General features: G+C 37.3%; 1 protein-coding gene across 1 annotated transcript; it reads right to left on the bottom strand.

Annotated features, from left to right (window-relative positions):
• Positions 1–1088: 1088 nt before the first annotated feature.
• LOC125310736 (zinc finger protein 239-like) lies at positions 1089–8297 on the bottom strand. Its single transcript, XM_048268377.1, has 3 exons — positions 7966–8297; positions 6867–6992; positions 1089–2298 (listed from the first exon to the last, which is right to left on the bottom strand). Exons 1-3 carry the CDS (start codon positions 8183–8185, stop codon positions 1700–1702), a joined length of 945 nt encoding a protein of 314 aa, XP_048124334.1. The 5' UTR covers positions 8186–8297; the 3' UTR covers positions 1089–1699.
• Positions 8298–10634: the final 2337 nt, after the last annotated feature.

Genomic DNA, 10634 nt, shown 5'->3' with positions numbered 1-10634 from the left:
ATGTTTGTTCTGTTTACATTACAACCTCACAGTTGGAACAGTTTCAAAATACAGTTGTGCTCATAAGTTTACATACCCTGTACATACACATGCTAAAGTTGACTAAAAAGAGGAATAAAAAAATCTTCTTTTGGAAATTGATCTAATGCCTTAATTAAAACAAATAGGAATTAGCCAACATTTAATGACACCAATTTTCTTTGTGAATGAATAATGTATTGTAAATAAATAAATGTTCTTCCATAAAATACAGGGGCTCATAAGTATACATACTCCTATGTTAAATTCCCATAGAGACAGGCAGATTGTTTTTTTAAAAAGCCAGTTATTTCATGGATCCAAGATACTATGCATCCTGATAAATTTCCCTTGGCCTTTGGATTTAAAATAGCCCCACATCATCACATACCCTTCACCATACCTAGAGATTGGCATGGTTTTATTTCAGTTAGCCTAATAGCTGGTTTGATTTGCATTGAGAGATGGTCTTATGGATAGTACCCCATGCCAATCTCTAGATATTTTTTTATTCCTCTTTTTAGTCAACTTTAGCATGTGTATGTACAGGGTATGTAAACTTATGAGCACAACTGTAAAAGCCTGCGGAAACAGAAAAGTAAAGTAAATAACATATAAGGAATGCATTAATAGTAATATTAAAAAAGATCGAAAATCGAGTCGAAGTTTACAATTCGAGTTTACAATCGAAAATGAAATCGAAACGAGGATTTGGAGAATCGTGACACCCCTATAACCTAAGGGGGAGTGCGCAGTGCAGTGGCTTACTCAACTAGAATGTTTACACTTCCATGATCAAGTATGCTACAGCTTACCATGAGAACACAACAGAAATAAAGACGGTATCATTTGAATAGTTTTTATTGTCAGCACTAATCTCACTACAGTGCAGGAACAAATTCATACCTACCGGTACATAGGAATTGACCATCAAACATTTGGTTGTGGTTGACAGTATCGACATAAAGAGTGACATGATACCGTCATGAACGTGTCATAAACAAGTCATAAATGTTTATGACATAACGCTTTTGTCATTAAGTGTCATTCGGTTTTTGTCATAACAAGTTAGGATTAAGGTTAGGTTTAGGGTAAGGTTTAGAGTTAGGGTTCATGTGTCATGACAGTGTCATGTGTTCATGACAGTGTCATGTCACTCTTATGTCGATACTTTCAAGTAAAGTGTTACCAAACATTTTAATACTAAAATTGATTCCATATAAAAACATCAACTACGTTGAGTAAGAAAATAGAGTAAACTATTGTATAAAAGCAATTTGCCACTCGTGATCGTGGGATTGGTAAAGGAGATAGCCATGGCTGTCGTTATCTGTGGCACTCAGCTGGCTGAACCACAGTCATGGGTACAGTTTATCCTTACTGATGCCACTGCCATACTGCTTAATTTCAATGACAGTCTTTGAAAGCCAGACACCTCAGAGACAGCATGAGACTGAACCACTGGCGTCTCTAAAAGAGATGACGCCTGAGTAAATGTCTTTCCAAACTGAGAACACAGATATGGTCTCTCCTCTAAATGGATCCTCTGATGAACCTGGAAATTACTCATCATTTAATGACATTTAACAATAAAAGACTTTCTACCAAAGGACTATTGAGTATGGATTCTCTGGTGTTTCTTGAGATCAAACACCTGAGTAAAAGTCTTTCCACAATCTGATCAGTGATATGGCATTTCTCCAGTATGCATCAGCTGGTGTCTCTTGAGATGAGCAGACTGAGCAAAAGTCTTTCCACAATCTGAACAGTGATATGGCCTTTCTCCAGTATGCATCCTCTGGTGTTTCTTGAGATTAGACACCTGAGAAAAAGTCTTTCCACAATATGAACAGGGATATGGCTTTTCTCCAGTATGCGTCCTCAGGTGTGCCTTGAGGTTAAACTCCAGAGTAAAAGCCTTGCCACAATCTGAACACTTATATGGCTTTACTCCAGTATGTGTTTTCTGATGGATAGTGAGGTTTCCTCCGCTTTTGAAACCCTTCCCACATGTAGTACACTTATATGGCTTTTCTTCACTATGTGTTCTCTGATGGGCAGTAAGCCATGATCTTGATCTAAAACTCATTCCACACTCTGCACACAGATGTGGCCACCCCCCAATATGGGTTCTCTGATGGTCAGTAGGAGCTGAGCTTGATCTGAAATCCTTCCTAGATGTAGTACACTGATATGGCTTTTCCCTAGTATGTGTTGTCTGATGTGGGTTGAGATCTGACTCCCTCTTGAAACTCTTCCCATTTGCGATCCTTTCAACAACTGTAATATAAGAAAATGATTAAAACATCCATCTATCTATCTGCATCCTATGATTTCAATATTCTCATCACATATAATATAAAGAATATATAGAACTCATCACACTCCTCAATGTTTTTCTATGGCAACATTTTAAGAATCAAACTTAGGAGAGGAGTCATCATGGTCACTTTGTCTCGACACATTGTGTTCAGATTATTTTTCTCATTTTGGCAAGTAGCCGTAGGCTATAATAAGAGGGGTCATGTCTTGTCCGCTGGTTAGTACTGGAAGATAAGTCCCTACCATATATATATATATATATATATATATATATATATATATATATATATATATATATTAGTGGTGTCAGTTAAACGCTAAGTATTAACGGCGCTAACGTAAACCTATTTTAACGGGCGGCCAATTTTTAACGCCGAGATTAACGCTCTTTTGGTTAAATAAACTTTGTAGTTTTTTCACATGCTGTTGCAACAACTAGTAACGTTAGAACAACTACAACACCACACTGGATTTAGCTAGACCGGAAACTAAACAATACGCACTGACGAATGGAATGGAACGTTGTATGTGCTGCACGTACACGCCCCCTTTTAGGGAAAAGATGACTGATATAATGGAAACCTAATGCTGCATCAAAGTGGGGAGCGAAAAGGGCTTATACTTACTAAATCTTGAAACAAACGTGAATAAAAGGCACAAAATAAGGTTGGTGTAAGAGTTATCTGTGTGTTTATGGGATTAATGTGACCATGTTCCTATGGTTTGCTCTTTCTAGTTTACAGGAGTGTCACGAATGTATCGATAGACACAGTCAAACTGCCCGTGGCTGACTATAACTAAGTTCAGCAAGCTTAACTTTACATGTCATAACATCAACTAAACATAAGTCACACATTCATTCTATCACTTGTAATATGAACGTAGCCTATTTCCTACAACTACAGTAGGTGAGATAATTGGCTGAATTAACTGAAGTTCCACAGTTAGCTAGCTAGCAAGCTAACCGTTTTGCATGGGATATTATGGTAAGTGTACATGCTAAATTTGTTCTCAACACGGGGTATTGCAAACGAATTAGGTTGGTAATGTACATAGTTTCGACATGTAAGGTATAATTCTTCATAACTGCCGTGTTAGTAAAATGATAGAATGTCCTGTGAATTAAAAAACTTGTTAACTTGTTTTCCTCTAAAATGGGGCGTGATGCAGATTAAATGTATCTTTATGATGATGCACCGTTAGTAGGCTACGTAAAGGCATGCTGCACACACTTGGTTGGGCTAACGAGCCGGCCAAAGAGTAGTAGCCTAGGCTGACGCATTAGTTGTGTGCCGCCAAAGATTCTTTCACCGTCACTTGTTCTGTTATCAACATTACTCTTTGGCTGCTACTATTTGCGATGCACTCTGCTTTATGTCGACATTCATTTACATTAGATTCCATTCTTTTCAATACAACTCCGCACACCAGCATCGCACTTCGGCGCCGTGTAAATCACGATTCAGTTATATTTGGTCGACGCTGCTCCATAAAAATCCATTGTTCATCCAGTGTTTGCCTGTTAAAAACTTCGGCGATGATGTGTGGCAAGTGACAGTGCACCATAGACTGTAGGCCTATAAAATGGCAATGCACTCATGTTGAAAACTTCCTTATTTTCAACTGAACTCAAAGATAATGAATATAGTATCAATATAATATTTTCTGTTTGTTATGCCCTTTATAATGTGTGTAGGCCTACATTTTGTGCACACACTTCTGTGGTAGCATTTATTTCAGTTTATATCAGCTACATTTCTGAAGAATATTGTATTGCCTCAGGTCTGCTGCACATCTTTTGAAATTTGATTTGAAATAATCAAATAGACCTATGTCTTAAAGTTTAGTTAATAAAGTAACTTGCTTTGCTTTCATTTGAATCCCAATCAAGATACACAATAATTGCTTTATTGTTAATATGGACTCCTGGAAAGTTCAGAAATGCAAAATAATAGACATAGGCCACAGATATGACCTAGGGGACACAATGAAAATAAATTAACACTCCCTTCAATGTCAACACCTATTTCTTTGCATTGATGTATATAGAGCACATTCCTTGCTGCAGACATTACAGAGGACTTTATTTTGATCAACACCATCAGGCCGTTTTTTAAAAGTAAATGTTTCAATCAATGATCCAGGCAGCACGTTTTCTTCTCTCTCCTTCATTTTACAGTCTAATTTTTACTGACTATAACTCGGGGTCAAAGGTTATACAGAATCGATTAATCTGCACTAATTTTTTGAATCAGTTATTTTTTCTCAAATTAATTAATCGAAATTAATCAGTTATTTTGACAGCCCTAATATATATATATATATATATATATATATATATATATATATATATATATATATATATATATATATCAAAACCCTGAATATATATATGTCAAAATGTGAATATATATATATATATATATATATATATATATAAACCCTGTATATATACAAAACATGTATATATGCAGGGTTTATATATATATATACTATATATTTTTTTACATTTGTTTATCGTTACCTAGCAACCACGGCTTTAAGTGTTAAAACTTATTGCAATCTCGTGAAATGCGGTAGCACAGTGGTTAGAGGAGCGAGATTTGACCCCAAGGATTGTTGTTTCAAATCCAGTAGTAATCATTCTGCTAATGTTAGTTTTGGACTGGATATTTACATGCCAACATAAAAGATTGTAAAACACTATAATTCACAAAGTTATCTTTTCCATCAAAAAGCTTGTTGTAAAAGGCATAACTTGTTAGATTTAAGACCTACTGTAGGTTCGGCAACTCGGTGTAGAACCCGCATGATAGATGTGACGCAGATTTTGATATATATTCTCAGGTTTTGATATATATATATATTCAGACTTTGATATATATTCTCAGATTTTGATATATATTCTCAGGTTTTGATATATATATTCAGATTTTGACATATATTCTCAGGTTTTGACCTATATATTCAGGGTTTTGATATTCATGTTTTTGATCTATATATTCAGATTCTGATATATATATATATATTCAGACTTTCATTCCATATATATTGACATTAATTTCCTAAATGGCATTATATATAGATAAGCATAAGTATACTCTTTTAATCCCGTGAAGGAAATTTAGTCTCAGCACAAAGTGAGCACAGAGTGAGGTGAAGCACAGACAAATCCCAACGCAGTGAGCTGCCAGCTACAGCGGCGCTCGGGAGCAGTGAGGGGTTAGGTGCCTTGCTCAAGTGCTACAGCGGCGCTCGGGAGCAGTGAGGGGTTAGGTGCCTTGCTCAAGTGCTACAGCGGCGCTCGGGAGCAGTGAGGGGTTAGGTGCCTTGCTCAAGTGCTACAGCGGCGCTCGGGAGCAGTGAAGGGTTAGGTGCCTTGCTCAAGGGCACTTCAGCCGCTCCTACTGGTCGGGTTTCGAACCGGCAACCCTCCGGTTACAAGTCCGAAGCCCTAACCAGTAGGCCACGGCTGCCTATATTGCAGGATGTGACTGTCCTGTGTGTGTAGACTATAGTCAGTAACTTTGTATACGGCAGTCTGAAGAGATCTGAAGCACACTGATCACCAGAGGTGAGTACTAAAATATTGTACTCAAGTAAAAATACCAATACTTTAATGAAATATTCCTCAAGTTAAAACTTTTAACAATCGGTTTTACCTAGCTCGAGTTGCTGCAGCCAGCAGCTAAGGCAGCGAGGCAGTTTACAGCACTACACTCTGAGGGCATGTTCGTGAGCCCCCATGTTCATGTCCCCAGAGTGTAGTACTGTAGCCGCCTGGCTACCTTAGCTGCTGGCTGCAGCAACTCAAACTAGGTAAAACCGATTGTTTTCGTTTTTTTCCCCCGTACCAACAGTACTTGGTGACCTCATGAAATTTCTCCTTTAGGTTTGAGCAGCAGTTGAAGTTGAAGTTAGTTGCCCTCATCTGTGCTCGATTTGCAGTTAAAGGGGAACTTGGCAACTATTTCAACGTAATAAACCTGTTTAGAAATCATTTGGATGGTTAAATGACCTGTTCCGGTGAAAATGGTGACTTTCCCCGCTGCGCCTAGCATCCCCAGGCGGAAAACCAACCTTGCAACATTGAGACTACCGTCCCGGAGAGAAGTGAGAAACAAGAAACTCCTTTTAAATCGTGTTTCTTACCTTGTAACATCCACATAGTTCTGCCAAACTTATGATAACCGTTCGCTAGCTTGTAAACAAATCCATGTGCTTTATCGTTACCTTTTCCCACAGTTTGAAATAGCATAATGCACAATTTCTCCAGCAGAGGGGGAAATCCTGCCAAGTTTCCCTTTAACAGTAACTCAGCACAACTGAAAAGCTGCTCACAGGCAGCTGAGGTAAACTTTTGTACAGTGTACAGTGTGCAAATGTTGGAACATTGGCAGTGTATGGCAAATGTGGCATCTACCGTAAAAGTAAGTAAGTTAAAGTAAGCTACTAAAGTTCTTAGCCTTGTCTGGGTTCCGCCCAATTAAAACAGTCAAGGACTGGTGTGTGTGTGTGTGTCTTACTGATCTCAGGCTGTTCTGCATCTCCATTGGTCTGCATCTGCATATCCGTCCTTTTCTGTCCTTGTGGTCTACAGCAGTCCACCAGCACCACTGATACCCTCTTCATCTGGGCCAGAGACATAGGCTCTGTAGGGGATGGGTCAGTTTTGAATTTGACTACATGTTGGAGCATAAATTGTATGTTGGAGTATGTTGGAGCATAAATACTGAAAAAAACTGCTTGTGAAACCCAATTGTTATTAATCTTATATTGATACAAACATTATGTTGCCATTGTTTTTAATAAATGAAATAATTTGAAACTAATAAGAGAGGGGCTCTTTTCCAAAATGCTATAAATCCATTTCAATAGTTTTTACGAAAATGTAATTTTTTACCTAGACCCACACATTTTGAGAATATTCAATTTATCCTGTTAAAATGTTTTTTGGCTCAGTTTGAACATGTTGAACAATGATTATTAAATCAAACAACAATATTGTTGATGATAAATTCAAAGTTAATTTTATTTTACAAAATGCTAAATCCATCCATTGTTTTCCAAACATTGATGGATTGTTCTTCGTTAAAATACAAGGTGCATAAGTATTAAAACGTCTGTTCAGAGCGCCGTCTCTCACCGAATTCTGATTAAAGTCGCGTTTAGGCTAAAGGCTACATTTTAAACAAAGAAAGCGATTGCGAATATAGCGATTTGGCATGAAACTTTAATGGAGCAGTGAAAAAGTTTCAGTACAAAACAGCAAAATGGCATGACAAACGCTTATCGCATTTCGGAAGAGCTCTTTACTATTTCAAGATACCAAAACAAATTTGCTTAACACACTGGCAGGCAAATTTGCGTGTTTTCTTGATAATTGTGTCTATTTTATATTTATTTTATATTATATTTTATATTTATTTATATTAAAATTTAAATGCATGGTTGCTAACAGGGGAGCACTGATGAAGTCAAGGGCAGGGCAGGAGAAAACAAGTGTAGGCCTAAATAATGATGTGCACTTATTTAAGTATTCCCATGAAATCGAATAAACAATCCTATTAACTAAAAACCCCCTCCAGGTTTTCCTAATACAAACATGTAGGCTAAGCATCTTACTTAAAGTAGGCCTAGAGGAGGAGTCATCGTGGTCATATTCTCCAGAATCATTTTCCTCTTTAATTTCCACTGGTGTGAATTCCTCTTCTCTGCGGTCTCTGCTGCTGGTAGATGATGTTTGTGTCTCAGTCCTGCAGTCATTTTCCAATACAGTCTTATGGAGAAAATAATCGAACTCCTCTTTTTTGATCTCCTTCCCTGGTATAAGTGGTTCTGTCATTTTCAGAATTAAGTTCTGCTGTGCCAAAAAAAATCCTCTCTCAAACTTTCCTTCAGTGTAAAGATAACACAATGTATCTAACAAAGTCCTTGTGGTAGTAGGCTAACGTACACACTTCCAGACTCCCTGTGACAACCACTTCTTCTTTTTTGGCGGTTGGCAAACAGCTTTTAGGTGCATTACCGCCACCTTCTGAGTTGGAGTGTGGGTCTGACCTTTACGCCTCTAAATTCTATGGAATAACCCTGTTGCTTTCAAGTAACAAAAAATACATATCATTGTTCCCCAGAATTTCTTTGCAATATATCAGTAATCTTCAGATGTATCTTTACTTCTGCTAGCTGTTCTATAAATGCTTGTTGTTCCTGATTGTACTTGGGACAATGTTCTATAACATGTTCTATGGTTTCTTGACTACACATTCACAGTTACCATCAGCATGTTTTCCCTTTAGAACTAATATGCAGTCCTGTATGTCCATACCTCATTCTTGAGACAATATCCTCCTCCTGCGTGATTCTGCTGGTAGCCTACTCCTGCTCCATCCAACATTCTTTTGAATTGCATATAGATGTCTGCCTGTGACTTCATTGTCCCATATATACCCTAGTTTTAGCTTTAATCGTGATTTTAATTTCTGCCTTACTATATTGTACTTGGATATTAATGCTGTCTTGCTTTGTTGCCTGTTTAGCATGTGTCTGCAATTTCATTCCCCATTACTCCTACATGGGCTGGGACCCAACCCAAAACAATGTTGACTGCTGACTTTATCAATCTATTTATTAATTGCACTATATCATAAACCAGTGGTTCTCAACCTTTTTTCAGTGATGTACCCCCTGTGAAATATTTTTAGTACCCCCTAACCAACGCAAAGCATTTTTAGTTCAGAAAAAAGACCTAAAAAAGAGCACTGTGACATCCGTGTCTAATTTATTAAACTTTGGAACCACGACTCCATCCATAAACTTCAACCACGACTCCATTGTTTGAGTTTTGACAGTGATTGACAGGTGATGGCTGGTGGCATGTGACAGGTTGGGTCGAACCATCCTGGAATGGGGGGGACTCTGGGTTTTTAGGATAATGAAATTGAATAGCCTACTGAAATATAATTTTATTAACTTTTATTAAATGTTCCTGAGATATTTATTACAGTTTTTCTCAGTCGCTTTGGTGCTTTTTGCAGATCAGAATGAAAATTCTCATAACTATTAGTTCAACCTCCACAACATTTAGTCATTTGTGCACATCATAGTAGCAAATTCTCCTTCCTCTGAACAAATTGAAAATGCTTTTGGACATGTATCAGTTGCTTTCATACAATTCTCTGCTGTTTTTTAACATTATCATTTGCTTATGTCATGTCAGTCAAAATGAACTATACTTATGAATGCTGAATAGTCGTTCCCTATAAAACTAATAGTCTTCATTTCATTGCTTGAGTCATTACATTCAAAATTGTTGAACTAGTTATCAAATTCTGTCACAATGCTATAGAATTGCAAAGAGCATACAGTAAAAATGTACGTATTCAGTGTCTTGTACTCACTTACTCCCCTAACTACAGCAATGTGTAACTAAGTTTTCAAATGGCTGTACAAGTAGTGTATAGTGCTGTCTTGAGCATGTTCAGGTAGTGTCACCTTTTTTTCTGCCCTTTTTTTGCATTGGAAAACACTGAGAGAACTGTCATAATGAAAACATGACAAAGCCATTTGACTATCTTGTTCATAAACGATGGTGTCAAGACTTCTCATTTTGATGACACTGACAGTTTCATTGACATGAATACGTGCTTTTCAGGAATGGACTATCCATTTTGAGCAAGTGACGTGCTTTTGCAGGTCATCCACTAGGTTTTGCAGTTTGCACTAATTGTTTTGAGAAATCTATGTATATTTTATTGTATATAAGCTGTTTTTAGGGCATTTTCACTACCTTTATTCATAAGGATTTATTCTGGTCATTGTAAGTGTCACACACACATATTATTTATTGTTTTTTTTCAGCAGAGTCTAGGCTATCCAGATATAATATATACAAAAAGCATATTATAAAAATTCTTATATTTTGACATGTAGGCTATCTCACCACAGCAAGCTCATAGCTCTACATGCATTTCATGTGTGTGTAAGGCAGACTGTCCTGAATCTGGCAATATCATTGCCATGGTGGAGGGATTCTCTGGGGCTGAGCAATTTACAGACATATGTGGTGTGCGCCTTACAGAAATAAATGCCATTTTTTTTATTTAGTGATTAAAAATGACCTTTCTGCGCTCCATATCTGTGACACCAACTGATCTGACCTGACTTTACCCGAGTTTACGTGTGTGCTATGGTGTCTGCACTCATGATTCTCTACAACTTTTTACTGCATTGGGTTATAAAACAGAGGAAATGACAGCAAAATAATAACTTCATATAGCTCGACTTGCCTCACG

Source organism: Alosa alosa, chromosome 17 (assembly GCF_017589495.1).
Source record: "Alosa alosa isolate M-15738 ecotype Scorff River chromosome 17, AALO_Geno_1.1, whole genome shotgun sequence".
NCBI classification, from domain to species: Eukaryota; Metazoa; Chordata; class Actinopteri; order Clupeiformes; family Clupeidae; genus Alosa; species Alosa alosa.
The sequence above is the reverse complement of the archived record's forward strand: the minus strand, read 5'-3'. Positions and strand labels throughout refer to the sequence as shown.